Source organism: Stenella coeruleoalba, assembly GCF_951394435.1.
Source record: "Stenella coeruleoalba genome assembly, chromosome: 7".
In the NCBI taxonomy this organism is placed as follows: Eukaryota; Metazoa; Chordata; class Mammalia; order Artiodactyla; family Delphinidae; genus Stenella; species Stenella coeruleoalba.
This window is the reverse complement of record NC_137153.1, coordinates 88,562,090-88,582,842: the sequence shown is the minus strand read 5'-3', so window position 1 is coordinate 88,582,842 and position 20,753 is coordinate 88,562,090. Positions and strand designations below refer to the sequence as shown.

The window sequence follows — 20,753 nt, the reverse complement described above, 5'->3', positions numbered from 1 at the left end:
GTTCCCAACTCCTTTCCCCAACACCCCACGCTGATTGCCTGATGGCCTTGGTGGGGCGTCTCTGTGCTCCCGCAGTCCTGATTCCTTTGGTCCTAACATTATCACTCTATAGTCACAAGTTAGGGCTTCCCTGGTGGCGCAGTGGTTAAGAATTCACCTGCCAATGCAGGGGACACAGGTTTGAGCCCTGGTCTGGGAAGATCCCACATGCTGCGGAGCAACTAAGCCTGCGCTCCAGAGCCCGCGTGCCACAACTCCTGAAACCCAGGCTCCTAGAGCCCGTGCTCCGCAACAAAAGAAGCCACTGCAATGAAGAGTAGCCCCTGGTCACCGCAACCAGAGAAAGCCTGCGCACAGCAACGAAGACCCAACTCAGCCAAAAATAAATAAATAAAATAAATTATAGTCATAAGTTAAACATATGATAATAACTTTTATTGATTAATGTCACTTTATTGTGTGTTACTATGTCCTAGGAATCCTGCTATTTTATATTACCTTATTTAATCTTTACAAGAATCTTGTGAGGTAGATTGTATTACCTCCTTTTCATAATGAAGAACTGAAGCCAGGAGAGGTTACCTAACTTGCCCAGGAGGAGGTGAGGCTGGGAGCCAGGCACCCCTGCATGTCACCATCCTCCCAGCCCCCGCTGCTGGCTCATGTGGCCCCTTGGAGCTCCTAGCATTCTCTGACCTTCCGGGCTATGGCTGACTCATCTCTGATCCCAAGTCCAGCCCAGCACCTGGCACAGACAGGATAAGGGCATGTCTGTTAAATTCCAAGGGAACTTCCCTCAGGAAGCTGAGGCCCAGAGAGGGCCAGTGGGCAGAAAACATCACGAAGCCCAGGACTACTCCAGGTCCAGCTCAAGGGGCTCAGTGAGCGGGACCCTGACCTGGTTCCCACTTCTGAGTGCAGAGAAGGGTTGGGAAGGAGGGACAGGTATGTGCAGTGTGTGTGTGTGTGTGTGTGTGTGTGTGTGTGTGTGTGCGTGTGCGCGCACACGTGCCCGTCCATGTGATGCCTCCAGCAATGCAGTAGCCTGTGTGCTGGGGTGTCTGACTCTGGGCCAGCCCTGGCCTGCCTTTGTGAATCCCATCAATCCTCTAACACACAGCCTCCCCACAGTCCTGCCTTGGGGTCGGAGGTAGATGTAATAGTGTGCTCAGGCTGGCTTGTACCAGCTTGGAACTGTCACATTATCAGGAATTTTGCAAGCCGGTTGTTAAACACCACCATTGGTAAAAATTAAATTATATAAATGTATAATTAAATAAGTTATTTAAAAGGAAGGTAGTAAAGCCTCAAAACCCATCACTTCCTAATTATTTTGCTACGTTTTGTTATGATTTATTCTCTAGAGGTTATTTACATCTGTTATACCTGCACCATGAAAACTCTATGTTATGGTCTGTGCCACTACCGTGCCTCTCTTCACATCTCCATGTCAGCAACATCATGTTGTTAGCTTGAAATTAGCCATGCTGGGAGAATTTATACCAGGGAAATGGGTGAACACTACAAATCAGGCTTTGATTTACTGTTCTGCAGACTGTCTAGAAAGTGACAGAGAAAATGTTAACAAGGCAGATTAAATTTAAACATATGTTTGTAGCCATTACATTGTGAATAGCAAAAGAAGAAGAGGAAATATTCTTCTAGAATTTAAAACGCTTATCCCATTCATCGAAAAAATAGTTTCTGGCAACTGACATTGACAAATGAGTGAAGTTCTGACTTATATATACCTTGTCTCCATTGTTTCACATTTGTGTTACTCATTAATGTCAATAAAAATATCAACCAACATTCATGTGGAAAATAACCTCACGGGTCAATGGCAGGTTGGCTACAGACACAAGAATTTGGCAAAAATCAATGAAAGCATTCTTTGAGATTTAATTGGCTCTGTGCAATCTGCAAGAAAGATCATTGTATATTTTATTATTTGTAAATTTTGTGTGATAATCTATTCTAACAGTACAATTTATATTGAACTTATGTACGTATATGCATACTTTTTTCAGGGAGCCAGTTACTACACATTTCCTGGCACACCACTGGGCAGATGGGACACTGGTTCTGGGAGTGGTCAGGAATAATGAGGATGGCTGAGTTTGGAGACCTATGCCAATATAAACTATGCTTTAGGAGAGAGACAAGTTTAGTAGAGAGAACACAGGAGCGGGCCAGTGCCCCACCCTACCCTCTTCTCCCAAAGCTCTGCAAAATGAGGGGGTTGGACCAGATCAGTGTTTTTAAGTTTTTTGACTACAAGTCAAATATACATTATAGCCATGACCCAGTTCGGATACATGTGTGCAAAACAAATTTTCATAAAACAATACCATTAATATGATCTCTGGTAACTTTAATTCAATTCAATTCTATTCATTTTGTTATTTTCCATCCCATTTTGTAAAATGCTGGCCGTAAACACGAAATTAATTTTACAACCCGCGAATGGGTGTCAACCAGCTGTTTGGAAAAAAAAGACTTGACTATGAGGTGACTGCTAGGGTAGGGGCTGTGCGCCCCTGAAGGCCTCTGACTCCTGACACCTTCAGCAAGTATTGGTCTTTGCACTGCAGGGTTCCCGAATACCAGGCCTTGTTCTGATGGATAGACAGCAGGTAAGGTCATTTGCAAACTCTTTAGCTCAGGCCCTATCACTTGTCTGGAACTGTTGCACCAGCCTCTTTGTTCACCCCCCTGAGGCCGGAGTCACCTGGAAAGGGCACTCCACCCTCCCCCAGACTTAGCCTGCGGTGCTCTCTGGTGCTCATCACTTCTGCTTCCTGCTACAGGTGCATTTTTCATGCTTAATCTCTCACTTTCAGACTGGGCTTTTCATAAGCAAGAAACATGCTTCATTCCACTTTGAACTCCTACCATCCCCCACCCCACCCCACCCCCAGCTTCTGACTAGGGACAAGGTACATAACAAATCCAAGCAAGTGCTGAATGAATGAGTGAAGGGGGAAAAGGAAGGGGAGGAAGGTGGGCGGGAGAGAGGGAAACGTCTGTGTACTCTGCGTGCTGGGCAAGCACACGGCTGAGCTGCACCCTGTCCACACCCGTGATGTGAGACACTCCAGTCCACCCTTGGCCACGGACTCACAGACTCCTGCCTGGTCACTCAAAGGCTCTGGAACCCAAGGCCATGGTGGTTTGAATGCCCCCAGGACCTGCCTCCAGCCTCCCACACATAGGCAGCCACGAAGCCTCATCTGGGCACCTCCAGTGGTGGGAATCCTCCAAGTCGCCCCTTCCATCTCATCGAGTAAGGGGGCCCAGAGGGAAAAGTGCTGGACCTGGGAGTGAGCCCCACTCCAGCAATCATTAGCTGTGTGCCCGTAGAGGGGCCCTGCCCCTCTCTGGGCCTTACTCTTCTCATCCTGAAAATGGATCTAATACTCCCTTACAGGCTGCCGTGAGGATTAGATACACTGAGAGTCCAGTGCTCAGTCAGTATTGAACTTTCCCATCCATTCCCTGCTTTTGGACCAAAGAAAAGGATTTTCTTTCATTGGGTTGAAAGGGAACTCTCACTGGCTGTTTCTACCTCCTCAGATGCCAGACCCCATCTGCTCCTCTGTCCCTGGAGCATCTGGGGTGAGCCGTCTCCAGACTGAGCGCCTCCCCAGCCCCAATCCAGTGCACGTCATGGGCAGCTGGCCTGGCATCCCTGGCCTCCTGCTAGGTGAGGGGGTATCCGGGACTCCCCTGCCCTGGGCCCCTGACCACACAGTGGACTGAAGTCCTTCACCTGGTTAACCAGTAGCCAGAGCGCTGCACATACCTGGCCCTGTGACCAGTGTCCTGCTCCACACTGCAGGCAGGGGGGCCCAGAGCACCCTTGCCCAGACTGGCCCCGCTGTCCTCCAGAGCCACCAGCTTCCCCTGAGGCTCTCACATAAAGGTGGCTGGCCAGGAAAAACCATTCCAAGGCCACCCAGCTCTGCTGCTAAGTGCTGTGGCTCCTTAGGCTCAGGCGGGCCCGTGGTCTCAGTTTGGTCACTTGTAAATTGAGAAGGTTGGACTGCTTGGGACTCAGCCCACAGTCACAGCAGCCAGCCCACTGTGTGGAAAAGTCTTTTCTTGCGTCTGTGTCCCCCACTGGATGAGGAGATACTAGGGGGCAGGGACCTTCCTCATTCTTCTCATGTGCACAGCTCCTGGCCCAACGTGGCAACAGCAGGTGCCCACTAACGTTTCCTAAATGGATGGATGGAAAGCTAATGTTTCTCAAGGGCCTACTGTGCGCCAAGCTATACCTTAAGGGTTATGCTTTTATTAACTAATTTCAGCTTCACAACAGGTCTGTGAGAGCTACTATCATCACCCCATTTCACAGATGAGAAAACTGAGGCTCCAGAAGATGAGGAAACTCGTCCAAGCTCACCCAGCCAGTGAGCAGTGGAGCCAGGACTTGAACCCTGGCAACGTGGATGACCACGTAAGTAACTGATAGCTGTCATCCTCCATGACTCTTGAATGAATTTTTCTGTTCCTATGGGCAGGGCAGTGTGAGTTCTTTCGGCACAAACACATGAGAATTGCGGGGGCTTGTGAAGGTTTGAGAGTGGATGTGTGTGCAGGTCATTGGTGTACGCACAACTTGAAGAATGGTGTGGGGGAAAGCAAACTCCCTCTCAAGATGAAATCCATGAGGAAATGATAGGCTGTCTGAGGAGGGGGAGTGGGCAGGGGTGTCCAGGGGACTGCCCATGTGTTGACAATTGTTGGAGTTGGGTGATGGGAATAGGGGGTTCTTTATATTATTCTCTCTTCTCTTGTATAACTATGTACACATCCATAATAAAAAGTTTAAATTTTTAAAATAAAATAAAGTCCACGACTATCACAAAACCCACACAGGCTGCCACCTTGTTGACCGTCCCTTCTGTTTTCCTCCCAGCTCCTCCATCTCCCACAGGCTTGCCTCTGACACCCTTCCCAGAAAGTTCCATGTGTCTTTCTGTGCTTCTCTCTCTTATTGCCTATTGGTTTGTCCCTGTCTGTCACTTTCAGTGACTCTGAGAATCAGGGGAAGTTCCATAATAAAACACACATTGATACCCTTTTTTGATTCCATTTTTCCCCCAGGGCCTCTGTCTTCTCTGTGTGTCCAAATCTGTTTTCTGCTTCTTTGCCTTGACTACTCCCATCCATTTGGACCTTGCTTTACAGGTAGGAATTCTCGGCTCTGGTTGGTAACCTCCACCAGACAGTGTGTATAGGTGGGTTTTCATGCCCATGTGGGTCCTCAGATCTGCCCAGAGGGAAAGCCTGGGATTTGGAGTCAGAGACCTTGCGACTTGGGATAAATCATTTCTCCTCCTGAAGCCTTGGTTGCTTCATCTGTAGAATGGATGTGATCTACTTCCCTAGATCATTAGAGAATGGGTATGAATGGTGCTTTGTTAACTGGGAAGCACCATGCTTGCTGGTTCTCAGGCCTGCTTCCACCTTCCCTACAACTCCCTCCCACAGACGCTATTCCACGAGGTGGGAGTGGAGGATTCCAAGCAGCAGCCTGGCCCCCAGCAGACCCTGGGGCCCCTCCCGGGGGAGGGGGGGCGGACACTGGTGTTACAGAGAGACCCAGGAGCCACAGTACCAAAGAGCTGGACACCCTGGCTGGGTGCCTTGGCTCCACCACCACCTGGTTAACTGACTCAGAGAGACACAATCAGCTCAGTCAAGTTGGGAACAGAGCTCTCCCCCAGGGCAGAGGGGCTGCGAGATCTTCCCCTGTTCTGAGCAGGGCACTGCGGGAAATAACAGTGCTTTACAGTTTATAAAGCACTCTCATCCCAAGGTCTCACTGGATCATCAGAGAGCACGGGTCAGAGGGAGCCTGTCACTTGTCCACAGTGGGACTCAAATACAAGTGCTAATTTTTTTTTTTTTTTTTGCACCGCTCGGCATGTGGGATCTCAGTTCCTGGACCAGGGATCCAACCCACGCCCCCTGCATTGGAAGGGTGGAGTCTTAACCACTGGACCGCCAGGGAAGTCCCCACAGGTGCTAATATTAAGAAGAGATATTGATTGACCTTTTGTGTCTGGCCTGTCTTTATTCCATCTTCTCCCAGGGCCTCTCTGTTTTCTCTTCTGTGTGTCCAGATCTCTGTTTATTTTCCTTTTGACCTTGCCCATTCATTTTGAGCTTGCTGTACTGAGAGGAATGATCTGCACCTGGTAGGTACTCTCCTTTCGGAGGGAGTGTATGAGAATGTTTTCACGCCTATCTGACAACTTCAGACAGAGTTACCATGCAAAAAATTGGTGATTGAAGAAGACAAAAGCCCATTTTCTGCTCCCTACCATTCTTAACTGTCCAGTAAACCAACATTCATTTTCATTTATTTTCACTTAGTAAAATAATAATAGCTATCGTTCATTGAAGGTTTATCACATGCTGGACACTGGGCTATGTATGGTCTTTACAGTTATTATCTCAGTCTTTTTACAACCTATGCAGCATGGACTATTATTCCAACTTCAAGGATAAAGCTTTAGAGAGGTGACATAAACGCAGATCTTTTCAATTACAAAGCCCTTTTACCTCTACTTTCAGAAGATCCTACCAAACTAAGAGAGGAGTTGGAAAGATCAGTGACCATTCACAACCCCACTCACAGAGACCTAGATTGGCTGTTAAGGGGTATTCTTCCCACGCATGATTATTAGTTAGCAGACAAGTTAGCAGACAAGCCAGGCGGGCCCCTGGGAAAAAAACCCCTCACAGAGGAATCAGACAGCCAGAATCTCTCCCAGGCCCTCCTACAAATGACTTGGAAATGGTTCAATAGAGGCTGATATTCAGAGGCTGATAGAGCAATTGTAGAGGCTTTCCCCCCTAAGGTGAATTGGTCCAAGGTTGAATATGCACTCAGAAATAAGGCCTTTGTTTAAAACACCTTAGACAGGCTTTTTCAGTCTATTAAACCCTGAAGCTCTCTAATGTAGAAATCTTTTGATCTCCATCTCAGTAGGAAATCACCCTTATACAAAGCAGCAAATTTAGTTGGATGGGTGGGTCAGTCTCTTGATATTCAGGTTACAACCCAATTCTCTGAAACAGAAAACAATTGTCTTTGTCTTGCAAATCTCTACAAAACCAGAAATGTGGCTCTAGAAACAATTCAAAGTCCACCTAGCCTTATCAATCCCCAAATCTCCCCTTTTCATCTTAAAATGCTTGTAGATATTGGGATTTCAGAAACAGAGTTGTACTGCACTTAAGAAAAAGAAGGACAATTTTAAATAGTAATTACTCTAGACCTCTAATAATAGGCAAATATACCCCAAAACTCCTTGGAGAAAACTTGAGTACTTTCTCTGTGCCTTCTTGATGTAGATTTTCTACATTCATCTTCTCTGGGACCTAAGAACCATTCTTTGAAAAGCAAACTTTAGGGAGAAGTTTCTCATCAGAAGCAGAAGAGAAGGAACTATGTGGAAATCAGACTAATGAAAAATCTTAAATGTCCTCCCACAAATCTTAGTAAAAAGCTTTAGCCATCTGAGCAGGTGACAACTGCCAAAACAAAGTTTGAATCCAACTGTTCTTTTATAAGCTAGTGAGTTTTGTATTATTGTATGTGTCTCATGGCTAAAATTTTAGAACAACAGTTATAAGGTCTTGTTTGCATCTGTCTGTATGTTTATGTATGTTTATACATGTATGTTGTAGAGATGTGATATCTCTCTACCTCCACATGGTATTGTCGAAATTAATGTATAAAGAGCTCTATTTACGTGGGTTGAAGGACACGTGTTTGTAAGGATTGGGTATTCTAAAACTCTCATAAATACATAGATAACGTTATCTCTGTTGCAAAACTGGTCAGCAAGGAAAATAGCTTGGGATGATGGCTGACTTTGTCTAATGTCTCATTAGATTTTTGTGAATAGTCTAAGCATAATTGTTGGGAAGAAGTGATGTAGATAGAGGTAAATGGGATAAGAGTTTTCAGGTGAACTTTTCAGCAATAAATATGTGTATGGTATTCTAATTAAAAATAGCTACCAAAATCTTTTTGGTAACTTGAAACCTTAAAGTTTTGCTAAGCTAAGTTAAATAATGGAATATCTAGGTCATTTCCAAATAAGATGAAACAGTGAAACATTAATTACTGAACACAGGTTTACTGACTCTTCTTATTACAGAGAAACTAAAGATATTTGGGTTTATTAGTAAATGTATTTTGTGCCACATTGAAAGATTGTACTATGAAAAAGTGTATGCTTCAAAATTACGAAATGTATTCATAAATTTGCCAGTCTACGGAATTCTGGTATAAGAGTTCACAATTGCTCACTTCTTAGTTTTCACCAGAAGTTAAGGTTGCTAAGGGTTAAGAATTCTAATTAATATATGTAATTAAAGCTACCAGAAATAATATGGGAAACAACTCTGTATGCAAGAAAAGTAAGATATATTTTTACCTAAGAAAAGATATGATGTATGCAGATGCATTTCTGTTGAAGGAAATGAAAGTGATTTTGTCCTAAAGTAAAGCTGGTTATTTCAGAATGGGAAGGTGGAAAATAAAGGATAAACTAAATGTATATAGAAAGTTGAAGGGGGAGAGAAAGAGAATTTTACGTTGTGTAATCAAGCTGGCTGAATCTGAATTGTTATTATAAGGGTATTTAAAATAAGCCTTAATAGTGTACTTATATAAAACTGGAACTTGATTTTCTTTCATCTGTTAAAAGGACAAAGTTCTATTGGACTATTGGTCTTCTCCTGATAAGAAGTTGTGAAAGGTTTTTCTTTACCTCTTAAGTAATCTGCCTAGAAAGCAAAGATTTGGTGTTTTATCAAAATAATTTCCTGTGCTTCATGTTGTCTTAATCAGGTCTTTGATTATTTAAGAGAACTGAATCATCTCGATATTAAAAGAGATAAGTTTTGCTCACAACTGTGTAACAATCTCTATTTGCCTTTAAAATCTTTTATTGTCACTTTGGTTAAATAGACAACTATGTATTGTTTCATAGTGTGATTCTTAGTCAAGTGTCCAAACTTCTTGATATTTTTGACAAACTTTGCCAAATCAAACTCTAACTAAAGTCTTTTTGACATGGAAGTAATTTGGGGATTTTCCAGAGGGCCCCTGGAACATCTCAAAAGATTTCTTCTCCTTAAAGACAGAGAGATAGAGGCTTATTGATATGTTAAATTATATGGGAAGCACTGTCAAATAAGACATAATACTAAGCCTTCTTTAAGTTGTATTTGTATAGGTATATAAGCATTCCAGAAATTGTATGAAATTCCTAAAATTCTGCTATGTCTGGTATAATGTTAATCAGTCATAATTCTAGTAATTACCTTAATAATAACTAGAATGTTGTCTGTTACAGAGATAACCAAATTTCTTTGTCAATCGCATTGTAATGAACTCTAATCAGATCTTTAACCATGGCCACTTTTAAGTCTTTGCCATTTACAGAAGTTACTGTTTTACTCTGATGCTTTTGCAGAAGTGTTTGCAAGTGTGCTTCATCTTCAAGGAGATTCATGGAAAGGACTCTGGCAAGCACAGATTTCTGATAACTTAAAGATCATAAAACTGAACTGAGTAAGAATCTCCAGAACTGATGAAAAAACTGGATTTAAGCAGAACAAGAATTAATAACAGACTGAACGGACTGATGATGATGATTATAATTTTATGACTTTTTGTCTGAAACATTGTTGGTTCCTTAATGTTTTGTTTTTCCAGATTAAGTTCTTTAATATTAAGGAAACTTTTTCTCTTAAGCTACCTATGACTTAGAGCAATCTGATAAAGTGTACCTTTGTGAATAAGGATGAAACAATTACTTTTTCTCCCTACCTGATCCCTTCAGAATTTGGAAGCTTAGTGAATGTTCTTTATGACAAAATGTTTATTTGCATAAGTTAATAAGAATCTATTCTTCTTGTAACAGGACACAATTGGAAACATTTGTTATATTATCAAAGCTTTGGTTGGAATGTCAGATTTGAGAAGATTCATAGAATCAGATATGACAAGACAGTTTTAAATAATTAAGGCTGAGTTTACAGAGTCAATAAATCCCCTTGGAAAAACAGCCTGGTACCTTGCTTTCAGGGTTCCTGACAGTCTTACCAGGTTAGTAAGGAAAGTCCCTTCCTGGCAGGTACAGGATACTTGGGGGACCTCAAGAAGAGAGGAACCAACTCAGATCTATAAGCATTAAGGCAAAGTCTGATGGAAAGTCTTTGGCTTGGCTTCCTGACCTCTAGATGCTTTTTTTTTTTTTTCCTCTAGATGCTTTTAAAAGTTCAGTCTGGGGCTTCCCTGGTAGCACAGTGGTTGAGAGTCCGCCTGTCGATGCAGGGGACACGGGCTCGTGCCCCAGTCCGGGAAGATCCCACATGCCACGGAGCGGCTGGGCCCATGAGCCATAGCCGCTGGGCCTGCGCATCCGGAGCCCTTGCTCCGCAATGGGAGAGGCCACAACAGTGAGAGGCCCGCGTACTGCAAAGACAAACAAACAAACAACAAAAAAGTTCAATCTGAAATTCCTTATTAAAAGCCAGCAAAGAATATTTAAAAGACCCTACATGGTCAACTGCTATTCTTGCTGCGCTTGCACAAATAATCGGGACAAGTTTATTGAAACTAGACCTATTTTGTGAACAAATTAGTCTTCATTTGGCTATCTTGGATAGAAATAAGGGTGATTTTAGAAAAATTATGTTTCAGTAGAAACTATAATACACACTTGTAGATAAGATTCTGGTTCTGTTAATTGTCTCTGGGGTTTTGTTCTCTACCCGTAAACTGGATTGGATCCTGAATTCTAGTTTCCTCAAATATCTGGCTACAAATCTCCAAACTAATGTTTCCAATTTTCTCCCACCTTTTTGACTTGGAATCACTAAAAACAAAAGCTGCCCTTTTCCCTGAAACCCTGCAAACTGAATGTGAATGGCTTGATATACACTTCAGAGAAATCACCATAACAGCTCATATTTAGACATCGCTCGTGCCTGTTGCTTTGTGGGCCACTCAGAAAGTGTAACTGAACACCTGATGACATCATCAGAGACACTCAAACTGCAAAAGATGGTTCAACCCTAACATAGAGAAAATCTTCTTGACTGGCTGCCTCCTGGGCTCAGAAAGTGGTTTAGAGTCTTCTCCAACCATTAAGCTTTGGTTTTCTTCCGTTTCCATAGAAATGCCTCTTAATAAATACCTGACCACTGGCACTATCTAGGCCTAACTCTGGGAGCACACCTGCAAGACCACCTCCTGAAATGAGACACAACTGTTTAACTAAGCTGACCTATTCTCACTACTGAGACAGGTTCAATGAGATATGGAGCAATTTGTCAACTCAGCTTCTGGACTGTGAAACTTGTTTGAAGTTTCAAAGGTGGGATGAAGGGGGGAAGAATTTGTCACCCCAAGATATGCCTCTTCAGCATAAGGATTATTTTAACATGGTTATTTTTAAGAAACTGCAGACATAGGGGAAGCTCTAAAACTGGAGCTTTTGTAGGAGACATGTACATGTATGGGGGAAATCTCTTGTTTGTAAGGGTGTCTTCCTCACTGTACCAGGAATGGTAGATAAGGTAGACAAGGTAAGATGACGTTATCTCTAGAAACTCTTATCAAGGTAGAAAACAATTATTTAAATCTGCATAATGACCTTACCCTTGTTTACTGTGCTTTTCCTGATAACCTCCTATAACTAACTCCTCAACCCCAACATTTTCTTTTGCCTTTAGCTGAAGATGGTATTTAGGGTGACAGCTTCAGCCATTTGGGGGAGTTACTCTATTTTCCTGGGTATCTCCCATGTATACAGGAGGCATACATATTATTAAATTTGTTTGTTTTTCTCCTGTTAATCTTTTTATTCCAGGGGTGTCTCAGTCAAGAACCTAGAAGGGTTCTTTCCCTAGAAGGGAAAATTATTTTTCCATCCCCACAATAACATCCTTTGACAATCTAAACAGAGAACACTATGACATCAGAAAGTGATGGCTCTAATTTTTGTTCTATTTTTGAGCAGCCTTTTTAGTTCTGGGATCATTTAAAATGAAGTGTTTAAGTTTATATGTTTGAGTGAGAACGCTTCTAGATGGGACTGTACAGCTCTCAAAGTCCTTTCACACTCTTTTCTCAGATGATCTTCACAAAGCTGTGGGTTAGGTAGGACAGGGGTTATTACACCTGATTAATAGATGAGGAAACCAAGGCTTTAAGATCTGCTAGAAACTACAGAGCCAGGACTCAAGCCCAGGTCTGCTAACACCGTATCTGCGCTCTTCCCTCTCCACTCTGTGGCTCTAAACTGAAGATGAACAGAAATCTATTCACCGACCCATCGTGCCAGCTGCCTACAAATTAGGTAAACCATGCCCTCCTCCCGGTTCCATGAATCACCATAGCAAAGAAGACAGTTGCCAGGTTTTGCAAAAAACTAAAAATAGAACTACGATGTGACCCAGCAATTCCACTCCCAGCAATTCCACTCCTAACAAAAACACTTATTTGAAAAGATACATGCACCCTAATGTTCATAGCAGCACTATTCATAATAGCTAAGATACGGAAGCAACCTAAGTGTCCGTCAACAGATGAATGGATAAAGAAGATGTGGAACATATGTACAACAGAATACTATTCAACCATAAAAAGAACAAAATTTTGCCATTTGCAACAACATGGATGGATTTGGAGGGTATTCACTTAAAAACTGTGAATCATTGTACACCTGTAACTAATACTGTACCTCAACTATACATCAATTAAAATTTTTTTATTTAAAAAAAAGGGGGAACTCCCTGGCGGTACAGTGGTTAGGACTCGGTGCTGTCACTGGCAGGGGCCCAGGTTCAATCCCTGGTCAGGGCATGGCCAAAAAAAAAAGAAGAATACAGTTGCCAGGAACATACAGTTGTCCAGCATGACTTGTCTCAAGCCTGACCCTGATAACTCACCTTGCATTTGAGGAAAGCATCTTGGTGGAAAAGCACTGCCTGCAGCTCTGGTGAGCAATCTGCTTCTCTGGGCGGTTCTTTGGGCTTCTCTTGCCTCTTGGTGATGACTGCTTCTGATGTTCTGACGTTCTGCCCAGAACCCAAAAATAAAACCTCAGCGAAAGGCAAACATCCAGTCAAATATTTACCAGAGAAATGACAGCAAGTGGGTGGCCTCCTTCCTTGTTTGGGAACACTACTGGCTACTCTTCTGCTCTACCGCCCTTCCCATATGCTTTCTCATGCAAAAGCAGGAACTGCCTTCCTAGTTCCTCTCTCCAAGACTCTTGCTGCCTCTCACTGGCTGTGGGCACTGGCTCCTTGAGCTAATGGAGCTTTGCCCAGGAGTTGAGGCCTCTTCGGCTAGCTGTAAGAATTATTACAGGCAATAAAGTAGGACTCTGCCTCAAGGCAATAAACTAGGAAACTAGCACCACTGGCTTCAAGATTCTCCTTGGAAACAAGACAATTTGCTGGGAGAAGTGGCTGGAGACAAGTTCAAAACTGAACCCCACCCATGTGGCAGAACCGGGGCTAGCTGTCCACAAGGAATTCCTGCTCCCTTGCCATAAAGTGAAGCTGTTGCTGGCAAGGACCAGCCCAACCAGGGGGCATACTCCCCAGCCCACCCAGGAGTCTAGGAATAAACACGGGATCAAGGCTACCAATGGGATGTGAGCAGAAGTGATGTGTGGTACTTCTGGGCTAAGACAGTTAAGAAGCAAGTGTGTTTTTTCTACCTTCTCGTTCCCGCACCTGCTGGTTTAGGACTCAAAGGCCCTAAAGGAATGGGATGGGAAGGAGCCTGAGTCCCTGAATCACCATGTAGAGGAAGCTGTGCTCTACACCAACTGTCCATGAGCAAGAAATAAAGGTCTGCTGTAATAAGCCAGTGGAGTGCCAGCTTGTTTGTTACAGCAGCTGGTGTTGCCCTATAGCTAACACAGCACAGAACGTGGAGGACTTGTGAGCATCATGTGGTCCAAGTTCTTGATTTTAAGGATGAGAAGACGGAGGCTTAAGGAAGGGAAGTACACTAAGAGGACTAGCCTGAGAAAGCCTGCCACGTCCACAGAGCTGTGCCAAGGGTGTGAGCGTCCATGCTGGTGCCATGCAATTCTGTGCCCCAGAGCGCTGCTCACTGGGCCAAAGCTGAGTGCCTGACCCAAGGGCAGCCAGTCATAAACCATATCAATCTGCCATCTGTGATGGACATTCTGTCCAACAGGTCACCTCTTTCAGGAGTCTGACCTTGAGACACAGAACAAGAACTAAACACTCATCAGTGGGACCGAGAACCAAGTAACACCCAGAGAGATGCAGGAAGCTAAGGAATGGTCAAGTCCTGATCAGGGCAGAGCATGACTCTTGCTGCTGAGAAGTGTGTTAAGATTTCCCAGTTACCAGAATGGCCCATGGATTCTACATGGCCACCCTGCTCCCAAACGATCATCCCGAGCCAAATGGGAACTAGACCCCAGGTGCTCTCGTCTGTTGATTCACCGCATCCATCAGCTGCCAGGCCAGGTAGTGGCAGCATCACACTCCTATCGCCCATCAGTTGTCTGTGGCTCCTCCCCTTCTCTCGCCTCATTCGTTCTGCCACCTGGTGGCTCTTATCCATCCCTTGGATGTCAGAGGGCTCATTCCTCTTTTCCCTTCTGCCAGCCTGGAGGTGGTGTTCAGAATGGTGGAGCCACAACATGGAAAGAGCCTGGGTCCCTGAATCAACACTTGAGGAGACTAGGAATAGCCATTTGAGAGTTTACACAAATAAGGAATAATCTTCTATTATGTAAGAGCCATTATATGCTTTGGAGTTTGTTTGTTAGAGCAGCTAGTCCTTATCCTAACCAATACAACTTCCTTTCCATTCACATTGCTACTGCTGCAGTTGCAGCCCTCACCACCTCCTGCCTGGACCAACACAAGTGCTCTCTAACAGGCCTGCAGCCCCCAGTCTCCATGCTTAGTGCAGACACGCATCTCCCTAAAGCACAGCTCAGACTTGCCAAACGTCCTCCATGGTCTGCTCTCCCAACCCTGGCTTTCCAAACCCTCCAAGAAGTTGCTTCAACCCTCTTTTCCAGCCTCATCTCCACTGGTTTCCATCTATATTTTTTTCAAAGTTGCTTATCCATCCCTAAACATGGCCTTTCATGTTACTCTGGCTCTTTAGGGAACAAGGAACAGAGATCCACTCGAGTTGCCTGGAGTTAAAGGGGTTTCCAATTCCTCCCCTGCAAGGGCTGGGGCCCAACCAGGGAAGGTGTTGGAGACTGAAGCCACTCTTGGGAAAGGTTCCTCCCCTCTGTGGCCAAGTGGTCTTTCTCTTGTCTCTCTCCTTTTTTGGCCTTTTTCTTCAATCTTTCCTCTCTCTGACTCAGCCCCTTTGCTTCCTTAGGGTTTCTGCTCTCTTGGGGTTTTAACTCACCACCATCCTGACTTTAGTTCATAGTATCCTTTCAACCTCTACCCCCAAAGTCCACTGGCTCCTTCCCAGAGTTCCCCAGTTCTAACTGCTAAGAGAAAAGATCTGCCCCAGTTCATCTTTTTCCCAGGTGGTCACAGCCAGTCTATGCCTTCCTGTCTCTGGCTCAGTCCTATATAAGTTTGCTAGGACCCCCATAACAAAATACCATGTACTGGGTGGTTTAAACCAGAACTTTATGTTCTCACAGTTCCAGAAGCTGGAAGTCCAAGATCAAGGTGTCTGCAAGTGTGGTTTCTCCTGAGGCCTCTCCTTGGCTTACAGATGGCTGCCCTCTCGCTGTGTCCTCACGTGGTCTTTCCTCTGTGCACCTGCACCCTAGCATCTCTATGTCCTAGTCTCTTCTTATAAGGACACCAGTCAGATTGCATCAGGCTGCCCCAATGGCCTTGTTGTAACTTAATTACCTCTTAAAGGCCCCGTCTCCCGATAAAGTCACATTCTAAGGTACTGGAGGTTAGGGCTTCAACATATGAATTTGGGAGGGGACACAATTCAGTCCATAACACCCCTGGTCTAATCAGCTCTGACGGAGTGGGAGGGGGTCCTGGAGGCAGTGAATAGGCACCATAACCGACAATTCAGGCCATCTGTGTTTGCTCACCTTGATCCCTTTACTCCTGCCTAGAACGGCGCCTCCCACCTGCTTATCGCCATGGTTTTTCGTTCGTTAAGTCCCACCTCAAGCATAGTATCTGGCGTAGTGTTCTGATCGCCATGGTGTAACCTTACTTCTCTTGGCTTGGCCTACATCTCTTTTATGGCACATATTCGGCCTTCTTTATTCGTCCATTTAGCACATATTTGTGGAGAAGCAGCCTGGGGCAGTGGTACAGAGCGTGGACTTTGGGGCCAACTCCACCACTTACCAGCTGTAATTTTGGCCACGTTATGTTGTTAACCCCTCTGATCCTTGGTTTTATCTGAGACAAGCTACACCTACTTCATGACAGATGAGGTTGAAATGAGCTAATATAAAATGCTCAGGAGGGTGCCTGACACACAGCAAGCCCTCAACGAGCATGAGCAATTAGAGGGCACATGCTCTCCACCGAGTGCCAACAGGAAAGTGGAGCAGACGGTCACATCCCAGTTAATTGTGCCCAGGTCCCAGTCCCCCTATTAGATCACGGTAGCTTGGAAGCCAGGACTAGGCCTGATTCGCCATGACGCCTGGGAGACAGGGGAGGCCCCACAAATGCTTGTTTTCGAAATTGAAAATGATGAAGGAAAAATGAAAAAGACAGAGAAATATGAGGATCAGTACAACATAACTCTCTCACTGGACACCTGCACAAAGAAACGCTGTCAATGTGTTTCCTCTGAAACCAGGCCCTCTCCTTCCCAGAAGAAGCAGTTCTTGGTACATCCATGCCGCGTCATTCAGAGAAAAGAAGTGTAAAGCTCTCCTCCTTCAGGCACATGGAGATGCCATCTCTTCTGTGACTGCTCATCTGCCAGGCGCTTCCTGGCTCCACTGTCCAGGCTTCGAATGGATATTTTAAATTCTTGGATTCTCCTGGTTACTTCCGTCACAATTCTACAATTGCTCTCTTCACACCATTAAGGAAGAGTCACTATTGAATCGCCACTGACTGCCCAGGGGAGTTAGGAAGACGGCCATGTTAAAGTGGGAGAAAAGCCAAGACTCTTGTTCTAAAATGCTTCAGTTCAGCAGAGTTTCAGTCACAGTAATAAGGAACCATTTCTAAGTGGCTACCATGCTCCAGACATGGCCTCTTTGAATCTGGAGACAACCCTGTGTAATCCATTTCAATTTCCCCCTCATGCTTTCTCATTTTAGTGTCGAGTCTAAATGCAGAACTTGACATGTGTCTGCAGGACAGTTCAACATTTGATTTCTCTCTGCCATTCTAACCTCTGCAAGCCTTTTTGAATACCGCTTCTTCTATCCAATGTACATTAATTCCTTTTTGAAGTACTCGGGCATTTGAACGCTTTCGCTGAGTTCATCCAGGTTATTAATAAAAACATTTAATAGAACAGAGCCCTAAGCACTCCACTAGAGACCTCTTTCCGGGAGCCACGTAATGGTGCTGCAGTTGGCAGAACGTGAGGAAAGAGATGACTACACGAGAACCCAGGTTAGGAAGACTTACTCTATTTAAGCCCTGTGTTTATCAGGGTCCAGGGTTCTGGAGACATGACACAAGGAAATTCAGCAGTGCATCACAAAGGCCATGCTTGTTTCCCTGAGTGTTGGGAGCTTATCATAGGACAGCCTCTATTTACTCTATAGACATATGGCTTAATTATTTAATTTAGAAAAAAAGAACCAAAATATCTGGAAGACCTAGGGCAGGGCAATTTCTTCATTAAGTAATATCAATGGGTATGACCCTTGACTAGGGACAATATTTCTCACTTTGAAAAAGAATGAAGCTATCCTATATTCCCATCCTGTCCCTCCTCTGTCACAAACAGGCCTGGCTCCCTCTGCTGGCAGAAGAAAGACAAATGCAAGACAAACTCCTTCTCTGGGAGAACGTTCAGTGGCCTTTGTGACCTGGCCCCAATTTATCTTCCCAGACTAGACTCAGCTCTGGAGAAGTCCACAAGACATCTGACTGACCTCTCAGGTGCCACCCGCCTCCCCTTCCCTGACCTCACCCATTCATTCAGGTCCCAAAATTTACAAAGTACCTGTGTACTGAGAAGTACGGTAGTCCCTGAGGGTAGATGTCCTGGAGACACCCGCCGTCTTCCCAGGTCAGCCAAGACCCTGGCTTAAGTACAGTGTCCTCCCTGGGGAGGGTTTCAGTGATTTGCAGTTCATCACAGGCGGAGTGCAGAGAACGAGGGAAGAGATTACTGCAGCAATAGGTAGGCTGGACAAACTGCTGGGATGGGGCTGCCAGGGGACAGGGAGGCGCAGCAGATCAGATTCTGCAAAGGCCATTTCTGGCACTGGGAGGGGGACCCATTTTAAGTGGAGGTCAACCATGCACAGGAAAAGGGGCCCTGGCCTGGGACACCCACCTGAAGGACTCTGATTTTGAGCGAGTCCCTTCCTACGCTGGGCTGCAGTCTCCCTCTCTGTAAAGTGAGGATGTCAGAGGTGGTCTCTAAAGACCCTTGCTCCCTACCTGACCCAGCTCAGATGTCACCTCTGTGAAGCCTACCCACATCTCCCCACCGACCCCATTGCTTCAGGTAGACTTACACCTCTGAGCATTCGGTGATTGTCTGTATGCATTTTTGTCCTCCCCTCAAACAAAGGGCACCTTATCCCAGCACTTTGGCTCATCTGAATTATTAAGAAATACTACAGTATATTGAACTAAGGAATGAGGAAGTCATATCTAGATCTGTAATCCCTGTACTGTCCACAAGGTGGCAGTCTGCACAGGTGGCTGCTATACCTACCTTGCATTTTGGTGGAAGCCCTGGGAAAAGATGCTGAAGGGAAGAACGGAGAAGTAGGAAGGAGTCTCCTCAAAGACTTATCCTCTGGCTCCTCGAAGGGTATGTGCTGTCCCTCTCCCCTCCACCTTTAAAGTGTCAGTCTCAGACAACAATGCAGGCCCTGAGCTACAGGGGCCAAGCCTGGATATTCCACATTTCCAAGCTTCTCAAGCTGGCTGGGCAAGGCTGGTGATCTGGCCCTCACTGCCCTCTCCGGCCTCCTGTGCCTCTGCACCTCCCACCCCCATCCCCACGAGCTCTCTCCTCCCTCCTGACTATGCCTTGTTCTCTCTGGTCTTTGTGCCTTCGGACATTCTGTGCTCTCTCTCCACTGTCCTTCCAGGCAGCACCTACTGGCTCTTCAAGACCCAGCTGAGTGTTGGAAGGATGTGGAGAACAGGGAACCCTCATACACTGTTAGTGGGCATGTAAATTGGTGGCAGCCACTTTGGAATACAGTATGGAGTTTTCTCAAAAAACTAAACATAGAAGTACCGTATGACCCAGCAATTCCACTCCTGTGTATATATATCTAAAAAAAACAAAAACACTAATTCAAAAAGATACGTGCCACCCAGTGTTCATAGCAGCATTATTTACAATTGCCAAGATATGGAAGCAACCTAAGTGTCCATCAACAGATGAATGGATAAAGAAGATGTGGTATATATACATACAATGGAATACTACTCAGCCATAAAAAAAGAATGAAATCTTTGCAGCAACATGGATGGACTTGGAGGGTACTATGCTAAGGGAAATAAGTCGGGCAGAGAAAGACAAATACTGTATGATATCACTTATATGCACTTTAAAAAATACAATAAACTAGTGAATATAACAAAAAAGAGGTAGACACACAGATGTAGAGAACAAACTAGTGGTTACCAGTGGGGAAAGGGGAGGGGGCAGGGACAATACAGAGGTGGGGGAGTAGAGGTACAAACTATTAGGTTTAAAATACGCTACAAGAATATATTCTACAGGGACTTCCCTGGTGGTCCAGTGGTAAAGAATCCGCCTTCCAATGCAGGGGATGTTGCTTTGATCCCTGGTCGGGGAACTAAGATCCCACATGCTGTGGGGCAACTAAGCCCGCATGCCACAACTACTGAGCTCACACGCCTCAAAGAGAGAGCCCGTGCACCACAAACACAGAACCCACGCGCCCTGGAGCCGGTGCACCACAACTAGAGAGAGAAAACCTGCACGCCACAACTAGAGAGAAGCCCACGCCACTATGAAAGATCCCACACGCCTCAGTGAAGACCCCTAGTACCACAACTAAAACCCGACACAGCCAAAAAAATAAAGTAAATAAATAATAAAATTTAAAAACAAGTCTATCTAAAAAAAGAAAAGAAAAAATAATATATTGTACAGCACAGGGAATATCGCAAACATTTTGTAAAAATTGTAAATGGAGTGTAACCTTTAAAAATTGTATTGGGTTGGCCAAAAATTCGTATGGGTTTTTCTGTAAGATATTATTAATATTAAATATTAACATTTAAAAAAAGACCCAGTTGAAGAAGCATCTTTTCCAGAAAACCTCCCAAGCACTGTTCTGTAGCAGCGTTTATTGCACTGAAGTTGCTTTTCCTAACTGCCTTGCCTTCTTTTAAGAGCCTGTCTTGCTCTTCTATCCCCGCCCCCCCTGTGCCCTGCACAGGCCTGGCGGGCAGGGGTTAGGCCCTCTGAGAGCTTGCTGAATGAAGAAGGAAGCAATGAATCTATGAATTAGGGATGAGCTGTAGTAAGATCAATGGAGAAACTCCCCCTCCCCAACAGGGGAGTCATTTGAGAA

The 20,753-nt window shown here is 44.8% G+C and overlaps 1 protein-coding gene across 1 annotated transcript in view; it reads right to left on the bottom strand.

Annotated features, from left to right (window-relative positions):
* The window catches only part of LOC307189516 (stimulated by retinoic acid gene 6 protein-like), a 70,876-nt gene that overhangs the window by 37,940 nt on the left and 12,183 nt on the right, over nucleotides 1-20,753 (bottom strand). The window contains 1 exon segment of the mRNA XM_079927682.1: nucleotides 12,991-13,119. Within this exon segment, the coding sequence (XP_079783808.1) occupies nucleotides 12,991-13,119 (129 nt within the window).